General features: G+C 39.6%; 1 protein-coding gene across 1 annotated transcript in view; it reads left to right on the top strand.

Moving 5' to 3' along the window:
• The window catches only part of LRPPRC (leucine rich pentatricopeptide repeat containing), an 81785-nt gene extending 72618 nt beyond the window's left edge, over positions 1-9167 (top strand). Inside the window, exons 34-37 of the mRNA XM_014951206.1 lie at positions 2222-2296; positions 3789-3873; positions 7212-7354; positions 8653-9167. Of these exons, the coding sequence (XP_014806692.1) occupies positions 2222-2296; positions 3789-3873; positions 7212-7354; positions 8653-8709 (360 nt within the window). The 3' untranslated portion in view covers positions 8710-9167. The remainder of the gene's footprint in view (positions 1-2221; positions 2297-3788; positions 3874-7211; positions 7355-8652) is intronic.
• The last annotated feature ends 9280 nt before the right edge of the window (positions 9168-18447 follow it).

The following is an 18447-nucleotide window of genomic DNA, read 5'->3' as shown; positions in this document are numbered from 1 at the left end:
GGCAGTCCAGCCACCACACAGGTCATTCCACCTGCCTGGGCTCCTGCCTCAAACTGAGACCTGTTACCACCTCCTGGTAGGTCATGCTACTCATCTGCCAGTTCCTAAGTATTTAACCTGTGAAAGAAAAAGCTCTGCTTCATCCATCAAGTGTTTTATGATATTCCAAGGCCATTTTTGAGAAGAAATGCATACCAGCAAATGTGGTCAGTTGCTTCTGCTACAGCGTGAGGTGTATTATTTCTGTATTACTTGCCCTTTAATATTACTTTGTTTATTGCTTTGCCTGCTGGGTCACCTGAGTATTAAATTAAAAGGAGACTAAAATTCTGCTATAAAGATCTCTTGCTATCTAGCATGAAACAACAAAATGCAAAAAAAAATATTTATTTTCCTCTTCCTAATTTTTTTGATTGCTCTTAGAAATGAATGAAATTGAATGAGTGAATCAAAATTGGTTACAATTTCTTACTTTTGTGAAGAACAGGGGGTTTTGCATTTTTAAGTAAAATCTGTGTTCTTAAATTTTTTCAAAACGTGGAATAATGTCAATTCACATGTTCCTAAAACTTCTTACTACAACAGCATCCAACTGTTGGAATTAAATTCATAGCTCTATAGCAGACTTGAAATAGCATTGTATACACTATATTTTGGGGGAGACTTTTAAAGTATTTCATGTTGAGTGGCCATTCACAAATAAGCTTGAGTTTAAATTTCTGTGTATATGAGAAAATTTGGGCTTTATATGGTGCAGGAGAAATTCTGGTTGTATTAAACATTCTTGAGTGTTATTGTGGATCAAGTATTCTGCTAATAGGTAACTAGAAGATAGTCTGTCCATTGTTATTTTCTTCAAAAGTAAACCACAATCTAAATGAATTATTTTGCTTGTAATAATCTGAAATATTAGCATACACGTGGAGAATCCCTGCTTTCTAAAATGCATCTGAGAGTCTATTTAGAAGTTCAAGAAGCAGCAACAGTATCTTTTGTACTGTCTGGAGGGAGGATGCTTTTACTGATGAAAGTCTAAATTGATGTGATGTTTCAGCATGAAAGGGGGCTGTGGAAAACATTTCTCCAACTAGACTGTCTCTTTCCTCTCACAGCATCCTTATTTTTTACACTGACAGTAGGTGAGAATGGCTAGAATCAGTAAATAAAATGTTTCGAGTTTCTTCCATGAATATTTTGTCTCTGTTTATCACCAAAGCAGTTCTTTGTCAGAACACTATGGGTACACTTTTGTCTCAGTTTGCCTGATGGAATGAGGCTTCACACCTTTTCACCTCGACCTTAAAGAGCTTGTCAAACCATATTATACATCCTGTGCGTTCATAATGGCATAAACCAAAATTTCTTGTTTGCATATGTCTAAAATACTAACTGAATGTATTAAATTCACTGTATGTGTATTTTTATATGCACAATATTCTCTCCTTCCTGTGCATACTGATAAAATATCTTACAGTTGGTAAAAAGCACTGTGCACTGTAAGAATTTTAAGACTGACACCTTTGAGGAACATAGACTAAAATATTGTCTTGTATATTTTATTTTGCCCTTGTTTCTAAAGTAAGATAGATTTTTGATTTATCTGGTCTGTCTCAAACTTTTTTTAAGTTCAACTCTCTCTCTCAAACACTGTCTATTGCAGTGAAAGCCTTTTATAAAATAGAGAGATTGAAATCAGTCCTTTGTATGCATAAGTGTAGGTAATTATACTTTAAAGAGAACTTGCTTTGTACATTTTAATTTTTATAAAGAAACGAGCAGTTATCTCCCTGACACCTTATTAAATGTATAATTAACCTTATGATCCCTAGCTCACTTGTGAATGCTTGGCAGTATAATTGGAGAGGAATAGTGTTTCTCTTTTTCATTCTTTTGCAGTCCTAAACCTCGTTTTTGTGGTATGTTGAAGTATTAGTTTAATTCTTTCCCCTTTTGTTTTAAACAAACTTTATACTTACCATTTTAAAAACAGTGTTTACCAAAACGGTGCATGAAATTAACTTCTTTCCAATGTTCAATGGGTTTATAGTTGTTTTTTGTTTTGGTTTTTTTTTTCAAACTAATGATTAATTATTTACGTTGCAAATAGGTGTTATATTAGTATATTATTTTAAACATCTCTGCTTGTACATTTTTACCTTAGTCATTTTGTTTATCACTAAGATATTCATGACTGCTACATTAGTTATTTCTTTTTCTTTAGAGGTGTGGTGCATTAGCTGAGGAGAAGAGAACTTTTGTGAGTTTTATGGCTAGAGCAGCAACTAAACCTGGACAGGTATAGTATTTTTTTCCTGTATGTCATTCTATATGCAGCAAAATACTATTTTATCAACCTTTGTTGAATTTTTTTGGATCTTGAACTTCACAGTTGATAGCTTTATCAGGTTTCTTTGGGAGGTTAATTTGCAGAGCTGGGTACATTTAAAGGAACAGTTTACATTATGGAGTGTGATGGAAAGGAGGGTGTAGTTAGTATTTTTCTATTGTTTCAGTAATTTCCTGCATTTTTGATGTTATACTTTATGTCCTATAAACATTGTGCTTTAAATGTTTTGCTGCACTATCCAGTTCAGCATCACAACCTGAAAGTACTTATTTTATTGGCTACACTGTATGAATACAAATGCAAGTGAAAACCTCAGCCTCTCTGTAATGATAAAATGCCTCTATGTTTACATTAAAAGGCACCTTTTATGTTACTTGTTATGGTGATTTGGGAATATATCTAGTTTGAGCATCTGTTTAGATTCCTGGCTTTGTGCTCACTCCCTATAATTCGAAATGCTCTCATATATGTGCCTGCTCTACTCCTGTCCCTCCCTCCTCATATGCCCCCCTCAAAGTAATAACAAAGCCAACAAAAATCCCCCAAACAATCAATCAAAAAAACCACTACACAAAAAACCAAACCCCCCCAAACAACAAAAAAGAACCCTAAACACACACATGCATGCAAAACCACATTCATTTCTTTTTCACAGAGGAGCAGCATCAGGAGACAGTTAATACACAAACTAGAATAAATATTTTTCAAATGAGGGAAAAGGCACGTTTATGTTTTGTGGAAATTGCCATTAAATACGCATACATTAAAAGTTTTCTTATAGAAGTGATGATGATAAATATGATGATGACAAAACCCATCTTTTGGTGTCTATAGAAGAAATTGAAAAGCTTGAAATTCTCTAGCTTTTCAAGCTGAAATTTTAATAACACGTAGAAGTTAGTACTATACGATAAAGATGTTCCTAGTTTCTATAAAATTCTTGTAATTCAGGACCTTAGAGGTTTTAAAACTGGAATTGGAGGTTGAGGAAGGGAGGTTCTAAATTTAAGCACATTAGTTAGTGATCTGACTTCTTTTAAGGCTGATCATAGCTGCCATTGGCCTCTAGGTCAGTGAAGGCTGCTGAGTGGTTTGCATTTTTTTTAGATTGGTTCAAATTCTGACATATTCTCATTAATACATTAATTGCTTCCTTCAAAAAAAAAATTGAGAAATTAATGTTTAGGCTTCTTGAGTATGGCTTTTAGTCCTGTATTTTGTTTATTTTATGACTGATTTCTTGGACTATTTCTTATCTGCATATGAAATTTTGGGAGGGAAGTAGTTACGTCTACTTTCAGCTGCACAGTCCATTCCTTGGTATCAGTACAGGTTGTTTCACTTTAAAGATCCGAAATAATTATTCGAACTTTGGCAATTTTACTTTGCTCTTTAAGATTTGAAGCTAATGCCCTTTTTGTCTGTGTGTTAAATTTCATAGGCCAAGAAGATTGAGACACTTCTAGAACTCATTCCTGAGCATCTAGACATGGAAATTGCATACCGTTACCTCATGAGATGTTATGGTAATTTACTCTCCTTGGAATAGAGTTTTAGTAAGAACTCTTGAGAAATTCAGAAGGGTCATGGAAACCCTTAGAATGGGGAGAAGGATTTACACTTTCTTTACAGTTTGAGCCACAAAGCGGTGGGGAGTTGTCTGGGGTTTGTTGTTGAAGTCTGTTGGGTCTGTTATACTGTCCTTGCTAGTTTCAACCTGTCCTAGGCTGGAAAAACAAACCACTGGCCCAGGCCTTGAATCCTTTACAAAAGGAGCTGTATTAGAGACTGCAGGAGAGGCTAAGTGGGGGCTTCATGGAAAAAAAAACGAAGCCATCCTAAGCCATGGAGAGAAATACTGTAGAAATTAATGGCTTTTAAAATGAATCTGGCTTTTTTCTAAAAAAATGTAGTAAGTATATTTCTTCCTTTTATGTGTGTGTTTCAAAATAATAAGTGGTTAATTCTATCAGTAATGTGCAAGGACATTATTGTTAGCATAGATTCTTTATACCTGTTTTAATTTAGCTAAAGTTAACATTCCAGATGCCTTCATTCGGATTTACCTAAATAGTTGATTTGAAATGCTAATCAGTTCTCTTTATAGTTGAAGTCAGAGAGGAAGAGCTCTAAAAAAATCAAGCTGCTTATTTAATTATGTTTATTTGCAACACTCACTCTTGAAAAACCAGGATGTACACCCCTGTGGCAACACTCACTAGGAACTTTCCCTCTTTGTGCTGTGGCGTCCTTTGCCTTCTGTACTCTGGTATGGTCCTCCAGTTTTATTACAGGGAGTAAATACTCTTCACACATGTAGTACAAGCAAAAGGATACAATGACAGAAGCCCTTGTGCTCCAATCAAGCACAGAGGAGATAAATAGGAATATTTAAGTAAAACACTTCAAACTGAAATCCAAGGTATGGTTTTAAAGGAATACAAACTTCACTGTATTTGAATCAACCTGTAGAAGTTCTCGTGATAGATATCTAACTTAGAAAATTCACTTGCTTAGAAGATGTTCAAAACCAGCAATTGCTACCAAGGTCCGTTAGCCCCATAGTTTCAGTCATAGCAAGGGTAAGTTTTTTCTAACATGTTTTTATGAAACAAAAAAATGCCCTTTTGTCACCAGTGCTGTACTTGTTGCTTTACACTGTCATTAGTCCTTTACTGCTTTTCCCTCAGTAAAAATACCATAAGTGAACTAATTAATTTTTTCAGTATCCTTTCCAACTATGTCATAGTACAACAATTTCATAAAGACATTGCAGAGAGTTAGTCACTTACTCTGTTGTACCTAAAACAGTGATTAGTGTATTCACCACCTGGAGCCACACTGTATGCGCACAGAAGGTTGCTGTAGTTTCTTCAGGCAGAGATGTAGCTGGCTCGTAGCAAGTTCTAGAGGAGACATTCAGTACCAGCATGAAGAGTTTTAACAGCTGTTTCTAGGTTATTCTGTACAAGCATCTCACCTGTATGAGACATCGATTCCAGTCCTGTATCAGGTAGATGAGGGCACATCAGTTACTTGACCCACTTTAGCAGACCTGGCCTGGACGGATCATGCTAGGATATATTTGCATTTTCTGTTACATCTTTCTTAAGGAAGTAAGGTCGTCTTCTACTCTTAGAATATCCAGGGACACTACTACATTCTGTTCCCACCATGTCTAATATGTACATGTACACATGAACAGCAATTTAGCTACTTAGAAAGGGGAATGAAAGATAACTGAGTACTATTACAACAATTGGTTACTATTACTACTTGTCAAAATAAATGGGCAAATAAAATTACAATTGTTTATGTGTTTGATAATTGTTTATGTGTTTAGCAAAGATAGAGTAGAATATAGATCACAGCTGAAAGAAGTCCGATTGTATATCGGACATCCATGACTGAACAAATAAAGGGACATTCACTCCTTTCCTTGACCTGAGATATGATCCACTTCCAGGACTAGATTTCCTCTGGTGAGATGTGTAATCCTTGGCTGCATACCTTCTATAAAAAGAAAATTCGTAAAATCACATTGGCGTGGTCCATTAAACACAATCGAAGTATTAGCTCTTTTTTTTGGTTTGTTTTCCATACCATAAATGCATCTATTTTTAAGAAATAGAAAGTTAATGATTTCTATTAGGTTTTCATTGAACCATCACTTCATGCAGTTTCAGCAGTAGCCTCCCACATTCAGAGAGCAGCTCAGCCATGTGCCAGATGTTGAGTGGGAAGATTTTTCTCATGAGAAAGGACCCAGGCTATCCATTTCTGCATAATTAAAGCTTTTTTTTCTTTAAGAACCATTGTTTTTATAGCCCCTATGGTTGTGAAGATGCTGTTTCCAAATGAGAAACAAGTAAGAATCTGAGCCAGCTCCCATACAGCAGGTGTTTGTCTTTTGCCAAGCAACAAAATGAACTTAAGTGGACATGATGGCTTCCTTATTGTTCACAGGGTGCTAGGAACTGTTGTACTGACCCTGAGGACAACAGTGAAACTGTCAGGGGTCGCTTTAATTTCATCCTGATGCTGCTCAAGCAAATGCTGAGCAGCAGCAAAGTTGGTGGTTGAACATGAGTCAATGTAAGAGTTTCTCCTCTCTCCCACTTTGGAGGAAGGAGAAACATACTCCACTCTTCTACAACTCAAAGTGAATAGTGCTTTAAATGAATGAAGAATGGTTTAATTAGAACCTGTTGCAGGGGATGGTGCTTTTTATGGAATGTCCAGCAAAATGTTACTGGTTACCTAAGCAGTTAAGGTTTGTATTAGTGTTAGTGGGACAGAAAAACTTTCTCCTGCTCAGTAGGATGAAATACTTTTTCCTTTATGTTCTAAAACAAGCATCTGACCTTTGTTTTCTTTGTTCCTTTAGGTTATAGTTTTGATGTAGCCAGCACCTGTAACCATAACAATATTCTGCCTTTACTTAAGGGAATTAAGTTCTGCTCTAGCGTTCTCTCGTGTTGAACTTGGGTGTCTTTTAATCTGGCGGGTTTGTTTATTTTTTATCATTTGCTTCAGAAAGAGGCATATGGCTCGGTATCTCCTATGCTAGAGTGGTGTGTTCTCACTGAGCTGCCCCTGCTCCTTTGTGGTTCCAGCACATTCTTGAAGGAATTGGTCATCCAGCCTCATATAAAAAAGAAGGCTAGAATGACTGTATGTTCCATTCTCATATATGTATTGTCAGTAGGATATGAAGAATATCCAGAATATGTAGAATATTGTATATGAGAATATTTAGAATCTGTTTTGGCAAGTAGTAGGAATGTGTGACATCATGGAAACAGATGAAAGAGGTTAACCACTGTTTGTTTTGGGTTTTTTTGTTTTTTATTTTTTTCCTCAGAATTGGATGGGGATGTTGCTTCTGTAAAAGCTGTGTATGAGAAAATCAAAGCGAAGGATATACAGCTGCATGAGCTATCTCTGAAATCTTTAGCAGCTTTTCTGAAGAAAGCAGGAGAGCCTGTCCCTTTCACTGAGCCCCCTGTGAGTATTTCCTAATTAAGAAATAGATCTGCAGAATAGTGTATGTTCAGTGTTAATAAAACAAATTGCATGAATAATTACATAGGGATTAGATCTCAGCAGAGACTCCTCAGAGGAGGTAACGTATGAAGTAGTGAGTGTTGTAGGTGCTATAGTAACCTTGCATTGGATTTGACTTGAGAAAGTAAAACCTCTTGAGGCTTATGATATTTAAACTACCTGATCCTTATCAGGCACTCATCTACAGGTGTACCTTTATCAAATGTCCTTGGGGCATTTATCTAAGCAATTGAACTTCAAAAGGCTTATAGAATGTGTATTTCATTACCAACTAATGGGTTTTAGTTTTTGTTAATTACCTGGTTTGTATCCAGTACAAGTTGCTGCTTTAGTAGGATGGGATTTTAGAACGGTAGGAATTATTTTTCTGTTGCAGCTTTGCTTCTAGCTGCCTTCCCAACAGATATATGCAACTGTGCAAATATATCTTATTTGAGGGTGACAAGCGGCATGACACTAGATCTGTCAAGACTGTAAATACTTCTTTCACACGATTCTGTTGACTAATAGTCTATGAGTACCATTTTAAAGACTTATTATATTTTCCCTCTCTTAAGCAAACTTGCTATTTTCTACCCACTTTTTGTATTTTAAAATAAGTGCTTTTCTATAGGTCTGTAAAGACCTGATTATACGCTGTTTCTCCATATTGCTTCATGAAAAATGCGATTTTCTTTTCTCATTTTGCAAAGAATTAGAGAAAATTTTGGCATAAAATATTTGGTTTAGCCTTTTAACGGCTGTGAAGTTTTTTCTGCAACCTTGACACATAATTTATAATCTGAATTTTTATTCAGACTGTGTAAATTTAAAACCTAGAATATCTGTTTCTTACATGTAGCTAGTGAAAATAAGTGTTCTTTAGAGTCACTGAAATGATTCATTTTCTGATTTCCCTGTTCAATTTTTTTCTAATGCAGCTTGGTCTTTAAAACCATCTCAATTTTTTTGACAGAATTGCAGATTGCAGTTAAAAAGTATTTTCATTTTTTAAATGAAATTGATTATATTATTGCATTTTGTAATAGAAGCTTCATTATGCATTTTTGGCAAGGTTTTCCTTTTCCTTTTATTCTCTCTCTGGTATTTCTCTTAATTATACAGACTTCAATACAGATCTAGTTTTGCATGACAGAGAATAATAGATTTTGCTTTTGTCAGGACATAAGACTTTCTTCAGAATTAGTAACTTTTCTGTTGAAACAATGTTGAACTTGTTTATTCCACTCTATTTATAGGAGTCATTCAAGTTCTATGTGGAAAAATGGAGGAAAAAAAGAATGGAAGCATCATGAACAGACAGTCTTTTATGCTTTAGTTGTTTATGAAATTGTTTAAATATTACATTCAATAAAAATTTTAAAAAGCATGTAGTTCTGTGTAATTTTTAATATAAATCTGTGTTTAAACTGCACTTTCTATAGCTGTAATTGATAGAAACATTCATTAATAGGAATGCTGTTAAAATTGTTAATGAAATATCGAGATGCAGCTTTCTAGGCTATTTCTGTTTTGATTTATCATCTGCTATAACCTGAACTGTATTTTGGCTGCTGTTGATTCACCAAATATATGTATATTAAGAAAGTTGCTACAGGGGTATGTAACTGTAATTAAGCAAACTGTTTTATCCTTTGTTGTTCTTTGTCTGGTCAGTGTACCTTGGGGTGAAATTAGAAGGGTAAAGAACATCATCTTCAGGATTCATCTGTATCTACACAGAAAATAAACACATCTTTTTTTTTTTTTTTTAGATTTGTCCTAAATGTACTTCTTTTGTGTTAAATATCTCATTAGGGCATTTGATATTATAGGTAAAGACAAAATACTTCTCCCTTTTATGCTAGCTTGGTTGTTGTATTTTTATAGCATCCTTAATTCATCCTCATAACTGTTAGTGCAGTTATTTTTATGGATTACAAGAACTGTATATCCACAAAAACATGCCTTTTTAACAAAGGAGCACCCGTTATTTGCAGGGGTAGCAGTTGTTTCCTTGCTGGGAGACTGGTGTGCAATGCTTTGTTTGTGTCAATGTGGGAGTAAACCTCCTCTGGTGCGAAGTTTTACAGTCTGGAGTTGTGAGATCATTAAAATAAGACGCTTAAAAATCACAAAGATGAAAGAATACATTGGAAATACATCCATTGTCTCTGTGAACAGTGATGGAGACTCACAGATGCGCCACTGCTATTGTTTTTAGAGGTCATCTCATGAATCTCTGGGTTTCAGGGCAGTAGCCGCGCTCCATCAAGTAGAGTCACATCTGGAGGGAGTGGGCCTGTGTGCTTTTTGGGCTGGGCTGGCACATCCCTATGGATTCTCCTCCCTATGGAGGAGAATATTGCTGGAAGTGAGCACCAGGCCATCACAGAGGGAGTGAACAGCAGATCTGTAGATCTTTACCTATCTTTCCGACAAGGAGGTGGCATCTCATGGCCAGTTAAACATCAGTGAGGTGCTGCCAGAGCAGGGGGGTTCCTGGCAGCAGTGGTGGGGTGATGGGGGAGGCTACACCCTCGCTGCTGGGAATCACATTCTGGTAGCCCCGGCCCATGGAGTCTTGTGGCAGAGAGGGGGAAAGCAGGGATTATTCGAAGGGTAGGGAAATACTGCTGTTGTGTGATAATGTTTCCCATTTTCTGTTCCAGTAAATGTTTCATGTACGATTAAGGAATGATTACACAGAGGAGTGCGGTCTCTCCTGTCTTTAAAATGTGGGACAGTGAGGGATTTGTGCCACTCCGGGACACAATCATCTCAGTCTGAAACAGGGTTATACTGGGGAGGTTTTGCAGAATCTGCATTTGTGCCGACTCTTCTAGAATACGCTTGAAATGATATTATTTCTTGGGCGTTGGTGTGCTGAGGCTCAGTCATTTCAAGCATGAAGCAAAATGCGGGTTAGAAGGTTTGCATTTCTTCACCAAATATGTAGGCAGTTTCATTATTTATTTCTTCATATTCAAAGAAGGAAACCTGTAAGGTGACAAAATGCGGGATGGCAGTCTTGCAAACTTGTCACGGTGATTTATTAGTCTGGGTACCAAACGTGCTCTGTCACACTGACCATAGCACTTACCCCTGTAAAGCAGAAAAGGATTATTTGCCACCGGCGAGTTGGGTAACTGGGATTGTGCGAGATGCAGACCAGGTGCCGGGTCTGTGAGATGGGAGTGCGCTTCTCCAGAGGCCTCCGTGGGAAGCCAAGAGCCTGCTGACATGAGATGACCTGACGTGTTACTGTAAAAAGCAAATTGTGTGCGTGTGTATGTGTTTGCATAATCGTGTGTTGTGATTGGGGCTGAGAGGACTGGGAAAAGCTTGCTGCCTGGATTGAGATGACTTAATCTCACTTCTGTGCCCTGTGCCACATTATGGACTCGCCTCTTTCCCCTACCCCCCTTGAGGTAGGGGCGGGAGGAGGCTGCTTTTTGGTTTTTTGAGCTCAATACGGGGAAAGTTTCCCTGTTAACTACCAACACAGTCATTTTGCAGCGTGATAATTACATGCTGTAGTTCTGTCCTTATCTACTAAAACAGTTCGTTCAACTCATCATCTCCTGAGGCCCTTTTCCATAGCAAGAAGCGTAGCTTGGGATGTTGGTAGCCCTCTTTAGACTTTCTTAATATGTACCCTGTGTTGCAAATGGAGTAGCTGAACGGAGCGTGTCTGTGGCAGTGACAGCTCAGAAGGTTTTTATAGATTGACTGCCTGAGTCAGCAGGATTCCAGCTGCAGTTTACAGTAACAAGGCGGGTTCATAGCAGTGAAGGTAGGATCACAAGTGCACATATTGACAGAGAAATAGACTAGAAGCGTGTTCACCACAGCACTACCGTATTTATTGCTTTTCTCAAAGGTATGGTGCTTCCAGGCTCTCCAGGAACACAGCAGAGGAGGAAGTGACAGAAGTGATGGATGTGACCAGGAGGTTCTACTGTTCAATGTAAGAAATCTGTCAGCATCTAGAAGGAATGTCCAATTTCCTGCACCGGTATATTGTTGCTGTGAAGGTGAAAAAAGTGAGCATGGAAGAAAAAGCTGAGCCTGTCATGCAAAGATTTCTCTGCATTTCTTACAATTGTTCTCATGATTTCTGTGTAAAGACAACTGCAAAAAGATATTTCCTTTTCAGAATGGCTGCAGCCTCTGGTGGCTCACCAGTACTTCCATGAATCCATAATCAGAGGAAACTAAATACCATTTTAAGTTAGTGGCTCCAACTGAGACTGCAACGTAACCCAAGGGCGTCTTTCTGAGTGTGAGTGTGCAGATCCACAGCTACGGGAGCAAAGTTCTGTGTTTCCCATGAGGTATGGAAATAAGAGCAAATATGGAAGTTTGAGGTTTGAGTTTTCTCTACTGTTTCCTGTAATTAAGAAAATGAGATAATAGAAACTGTCTAGTGCAGTGCCTGCTCTAGACGGGGGTTCCACATTGATCTACTTTTAGATAAAACTATTAATGCAAGGTTTCTCTCTGATACTCCTCTATATTACAATTGGCTAATGCTTCACAATTTCTCATGTGATTACCCTTATAACACTGTGATAAAGCAGTGGTATCTGTAGACTTGCTATTGTCTGCAGCGATAGCTCCAAACCTTTTCCTAGTTCTGTGTTTCTCATAGTCATTTCACTCAGCTGTAAGTGCCAATGAACTCAAGGTTCAGAAAGAAACGAACCTCAGTGTCTCAGGGTGAAAATGGTGAGTCTTGAAAACTAGCAGCAAATTTAATTCTTGGTTTTGCAGGTAGTTCGCATCTGCCATTCTTCATATGGTCCATGACATGAGGGCAAATCTGAAATGTGGAGTTATGGGAAGAGTTGTAGGTAGCAGAGATCAATCTTCAGGGGAGGACAGGTGGGTGGACTTTTGCATAGAAAGCAGATTGGGCTGGGGGAAAAGCAGGAGTGTGTGGACAGGACGAGGTTGGCCTCCTTTGAGGTTGTTGAAGAAGCCTTTGAAAGGCCATTTTGCTGGGTGCTGGATTTTTATTTATGGGAGAGGGGCTATGAAGAGTAATTATCAAAATACAAGATTGCTGCAGAGGACCCCAGAAGGGATTGGAAGTACTGAGAAAATACCCAGGTGGGAAGGATGAGAGTTGATATTTGTTAGGTAGAAATAAGACAACACAGCTGGCAGCTTCAGCATGATGCCTTAGGCCTGGTTGGACTGGGAGTGAGTGACCGTGAGGGAAAGGAGGAGCCCTCAGCCTGCTGGCAGTCTGGCTCCATGACACACCACCGTGGATCTTTGCCTTTCTCATGGCTCCCACTGTCTCCTTCTCAACCACGTCTCTTCTGAGCCAAGCCTGCTCCTCTTGTGGCTTTCCACCACAAGGAGCGTTGATGGTACTAGTCCTGGAATTGCAGCTGGGTGACTGAAGAAAGAGGAGCATCATCATGTGCCAGAAATCCCAAAGGAAATTTGTTCCAGCAGCAGCCTATTAAACCTCACACTTCTCAAATTTGAGCTTGTAGGTACAAGTGTGTTATTAGTGTAATTTAGGGCTGTTCTACAGTTGAGTCTGAACATGGGACAGTGTTTAGCATTGGGGCCTTTCTTACTTCTTTGCATGTTCTGGTATGGAAGTTGCAGCTTGAGGTGAGGCTCCAACCAAAGGAACTGTCAGGTTGCTGAGCCCACTACCTAGCCGTACTCTGAAAACTTTGTGCCTAAACCAAGAATAAATCAAGCAGTTACCCTTGGTACTTGCAGAGTTCCCTGGGATTTCCCTAGCAGTTGTATGTTTTTAGGGCCCACAGAACCCTTTGTAAATAAAATTGCGTGCTAAAAATTGGAAATATGATAGAAAGTGTATGCTCATGGGAAAGCCCATTAGGAATGACATGGCCATAGACTTTCTTAAACAAGGTTTATGCTGTCCTTCATGATTTTTTTGACTCAGCCTGTATTTCAAATGTTCAAAGTGAGCGGCCTAGTAGTACCACATGTCGCACCTGGTTAACGGTTCAGGAAAGAATCCCAATCAGGTGTAGTAGTTGAAAATAAATAAATATCTGTATAATGTTAAATTAATATTTCTTTAAAACACCCTTTAGTTTTCCATCTTTTTTTTAATAGTTTTAATGACAGCCATATTTTTCATCACATATAGTACATATAAAATATTGTGCTCCAATTATTTTTTTTTTTATGCCCAGGAATACAATTTCTGCATTTGAGTGTCTTTCTCACTGACATCAATAACATTATAAATTTGTCTAAATTCAGCAAGTAAAAACAAGGTTGAAAACTATGTTTTATACCACTAGCTGCAGGGGGCATAAAATTACGGTAATTTGTGGCTTTACTATTGTCAGTCATGTACAAGAGTTTTTTCCCAGTGGAAATTTATCAGACGCCTGACACTGAACATGCTACAAAGCTGCAAGGCGTTTTGCTAATACAAACGCACCGAGAAATTCCCTGTGAAGTATGTAAAGCTATATATTCATTCATCTTTCTTTTGTCTTGCTTTTAGAAGGGACAAACCTGAAGCAAGCGTGTCCAAAGCGTTTGGCAGCGCTGAGCTTTGCTGTAATCAGACAGCGCGCTTTCCTAGGTAACGATAATAGTAACAAAAATGTGGTTTGGGGTTTTTTTAGGCGATTTCTGTAGGAGCTGTGTGTCCAGGCACCAGGGGGAAGGCAGGAAAGCAGGTACAGCATGCCATGTGAACGGCTGGAGCCACCACGGGCAGAATTACTGCAGCAGCAGTGGGAGGGTGACACTCACTGGCCTTAAATGCCCCTCCTGCTCCGTGGGGGTGGCAACTCCTGCCTGCGCTGCTGGGAATTACAAGCCAAAAGGTTTATTATATGATTGTGCTAAGGGGATACTAGAAGAGCCAAAAAAAAAAGTTGTTGGAGCTCTGCCTTTCTCAGCAGAGGTGGGAGTCTCTTGGGGTGACGGCTGCCAGGGGTTTGACCTCCAACTCGCCCACCTGGAAATCCAAGGGCTGCCTCGTGTGAGGTAACGTCCTGCAGCTGGGGCACCTCATTAGGGCAGCACATCTCCTGCTTTGCAAAGTTTTTGGCTTGTGTAGCACATTTTGTTGTTGCCTGGTTTGGAACTCCATTTTTTTGGGTTTGTGCCTTTCTACAACTGGTTGAAGCACTGCCGCAAGGTGGTTAGCTATTTTTAAATAAGAGTAGTGTAAGATTTTGGGTGTTTGTTGAAGAGCAATTGTTAAGATAATACTCATTTCTTTTAGGATACTCTCCTCAGTGTGGTGACTTGCATTGTGAGAAGGCAGACATTTACTTGTGTCAGGGAGGAGCTGCTGGTAGAGACCAGACTGGCAGGCTTTTTTTTCTTCTGATTTTCTCGGTGAAACATGAGGTCATTTTTATTTCAAAAAAGGTTCTGCTGTTGTTTTCTAAGCTCTTCCCTCAGCTCCCAGTAAATGAAAGTGAGCAAAGTCCTGAAGCATGGTGATGTTAACTGGTAGGGTTGTATATCGTCACAAGGCTCTGTAGGTTTTAGTTTTGACTATTTGTGAATGTTTATAGGTTTCCAAATTGCTTGAAAATTCAGTACTGAATTAGTAGATGTCTGTCCTGTGGGCTAATTTGCAAAATACAAATACAAAATACAAATTATTTTTGAGGCAAGTGGTATTGTTCGTTTATTCACCATACAGTGAGTGGCTTTATGCCTCTAAAACCACTTGTTAAACATGAAAAATTAAGGTAGAGGCAGAACGCAGTCTTGAGATATGCCAGGAATCTTAGCAAAACCTGATTAGATGCTTAAAAAGGAATAAAAGATCCAAATGCGTTGGTGATGGGAGATGCTGGTTCTGGAGCCGCGATAAGGTTTGAGGGGGTCTGTTAAATTGGCGGTTTCTTAGCACTGGAGGCATTAAAAGTATCAAATTGTGACCACAAAAGCAAAATAATGTCAACAAAATTTGCAATTCAAAATAACCATAAGTTTGATTTAATGACAAAATAAATATCAACAAACAGTTTTATAATTAAGAATAGAAATTGGCAACAGCACTTTTATAAATTACCAATCTGAATTGCTTTTTAAATATTCCCTGAAAAAAAATATACAAGCTATCATGGGCATTACAGTTGTGTGTGTATATACATATATATGTAATCTAGTCGTGTAGATACCTCTGCATATATATATTAATATGAAGGCACACACATATATATGCTTTTTAAAGCTCGTTAGTTCTTAAAAGGGTTAAGCAGTTTTAAAATTACCTCAACCCACTGCTTAAACATTGTTGCCTTAATTAATAGCTGCTAACATATGAAGGGCTTGTCTTGGCTCTCAGAGTATAAAAAAAAAAAGCAGCAGCATGTCACAGAGCTCCATGTACACTGTTTCTTGTCTACTGCCATTAAAATTAATCATTGTGGCTAAAACCTGGAAGGTTTTGTTATTTCTGGTCCAAGTGGACATACCACCACCTGCGGTTTCTTACTCATGGAGTGTCCTTGTGTGGCATGTTGTCTGTGATTTGTTTTCTTTTTTTAAAAACAGGAATTTCATAGGGTTTTTTGGCTATTGAGAGTTGTTACTGATTTGGCATTTCTAAATGCATTTTGCAATGAACAAATATGGGATGAAACTTCCAACAGCTAGTTATTAATTTAACTTAGCCAGAGTGAAAGCTAATCCTTTCCAAACGACAAGTTAAAAGTATTTTGGAGGACTGCCACTACCCACGAGCCAATATGCAAAGCGGTGTTTCTGTAAGCCATTTTCCAGCGCTAAAAGAGTTTGTCCCTTTTGCCAAGTGGAGAGACTGCATAAACTTGGAGTGGAGGTTGGGGAAGAACTTTCCACCTCTCCCTGACTTGAATACTTTAAAAACAAATTTTTCTTACCTGTTTCTTTGCAGATAAGACAGCTGTAGTACATAGAGGTGTTGTAACAACACACTGTTCTGTTGTCCACACAACGCTTTATTTTTGTGGAATTCGTGTAGCCGATTATTTATTTTTTTTAATTCTGTATTTGGTGAATTTTCCTTACAAATGTCGTTGTTGCTTGTATGTGTGTGGTGTTCCTGTTCCCAAATGTGATGTGTGTGCAGACTGAAACCCCAGAGCTTGCTGCAGGCAGTGGTGCCCGGGGCAGGTCAGGCAGCAGTGGGGCAAGTCCTCTTGTGAGTTCTGCAGCCACCAAAAGCTGCTGCCACTTCAAAACCAGCTCTGTGCCACCGTGACTTACAGCTGAGGAGATCTTTTCCCAGCCTGCCCAGGAGCAGGAGGGCAAAGAAGGCCATGATGAGAGGGCTGGAGCACTTCTCCTGCAAAGACAGGCTGAGAGAGCTGGGGTTGTTCAGCCTGGAGAAGAGAAGGCTCTGTGGGGAGGCCTTACAGCGGCCTTCCAGTACCTGAAGGGGGCCTGCAGGAGAGGTGGGGAGGGACTCCTTATGAGGGAGTGTAGCAGCAGGACGAGGGGTAATGGTTTTAAACTGAAAGACAGGAGATTCAGATTAGATACTAGAAAGAAATTCTTTACTGTGAGGGTGGTGAGGCACTGGGACAGGTTGCCCAGAGAAGCTGTGGATGCCCCATCCCTGAAGGTGTTCAAGGCCAGGCTGGATGGGGCTTTGAGCAACCTGCTCTAGTGGGAGGTGTCCCTGCCCATGGCAGGGGGGTTGGAATTCAATGATTTTTAAGGTCCCTTCCAACCCAAACAGTTCTGATTCTGTGAAAGATGGTGAATCCCCAGGACATTGGTGGTGTCCCGCTGGCGGGCAGCGCTCTGCTCCGATGGCAGATCTGCCTTCCTGCGGTGCTCAGGCCTGTAAGGAGCTGAACGCTGTGGTGTGTGGAACGGGCAATACCCACGGGTTTTGTGCCCCATCTGGCTTGTGGGCTTTGCTCTGTGTGTGGTGATGGTTGTGGTTTGCTGCAACCCCAGTTAGACTGGTATAGGGGGAGGGCACACCGAGCTGCTGCTGGCACCGGGGGACATAAGGGAAAGAAACAGCTACTCTGAAACTTACAAAGCAAAGCTGTGCTGAAATGAAATTATGACACTTAGCCTTCGTGAGAACTCCCAGGAAGAGTTCTGTTCCCTCGCTAACCACTCTTTTTTTGCAGCAGGAGTGGCTCCGCTGTGGCAGTGTGGAACCTTTCCCCCACACAGCGGTGGCGAAGCAGGACACGAAGGCCGAGGCTGAAGCACACAGCATGATCTTCGCTGCCCAAGAGGTGCATAATTCCCCCAAAACCTGTGCTATTTTTCACCTGCCGGCAGCGCGAGTGGGGCAGGTTGTGTGTCACCCACCCACTCTTCCCCGCACGCAGCTCTGTACACAGCCCCACCGCGCGCTATTGTTAGGCACCAACGCTAATTGCTGGTGTTTCAAGGCTCCCATCTTCTTATTGCTAACGCCTGTACCAATAATCACAGCCTATATTCCCCATCTCTAGGCATCAAGGAAACAAGATATGATCATAGGCAGCGTGCTAATGTAATTGTAGTATATAGAATATGAGCTTTTTCTGTGTAAACACGGGCCCGGCCACGTCCCGTGATGGCTCTTCCTGCAGCCTGTGCGATGGCTGTTCCCAGGCTCACCGCTCAAGTCCCCATTATCTGTGCATCCACCCTTGTCATAACACCACCTCTGAAACACTCACACCGCTTGGGCCTGCGGCACAGCGGGAAGAGGGTGGAATTTTAAATGGAGAAAGGCTGTTTAAGTAGTGTCAGCAGCCTGACTAATTTCACAAAAGGAAGGAAATTCAAAGTTAAGGCTATGGTATATTCTTATCTAAGATGCCTGAAGATTTCTGTGCGTGACAATATGCCCCTAAAATTCAGAGCTGTCCCTTATGTCTTTAATTTCTCCCATTGTGTCTCTCCTTTCTTTATTAAACATCAAAGTGAATTCACAACAGAGAGTCAGCCTAGAATTTAATCCTCTAAATACCTTGAAAATAGAGGTTTAGACTAGAAGTACCAATATATACCCTTAAAACTTCAGTGTAATATAAAAGAGATTCTAATCACAACAGATCATTACAAAGAAGAGTAAACCA

This window comes from Calidris pugnax, unplaced genomic scaffold (assembly GCF_001431845.1).
Source record: "Calidris pugnax isolate Ruff unplaced genomic scaffold, ASM143184v1 scaffold24, whole genome shotgun sequence".
NCBI classification, from domain to species: Eukaryota; Metazoa; Chordata; class Aves; order Charadriiformes; family Scolopacidae; genus Calidris; species Calidris pugnax.
Note: the sequence above shows the minus strand (reverse complement) of the source record. Positions and strands in the feature narration are given on the sequence as shown.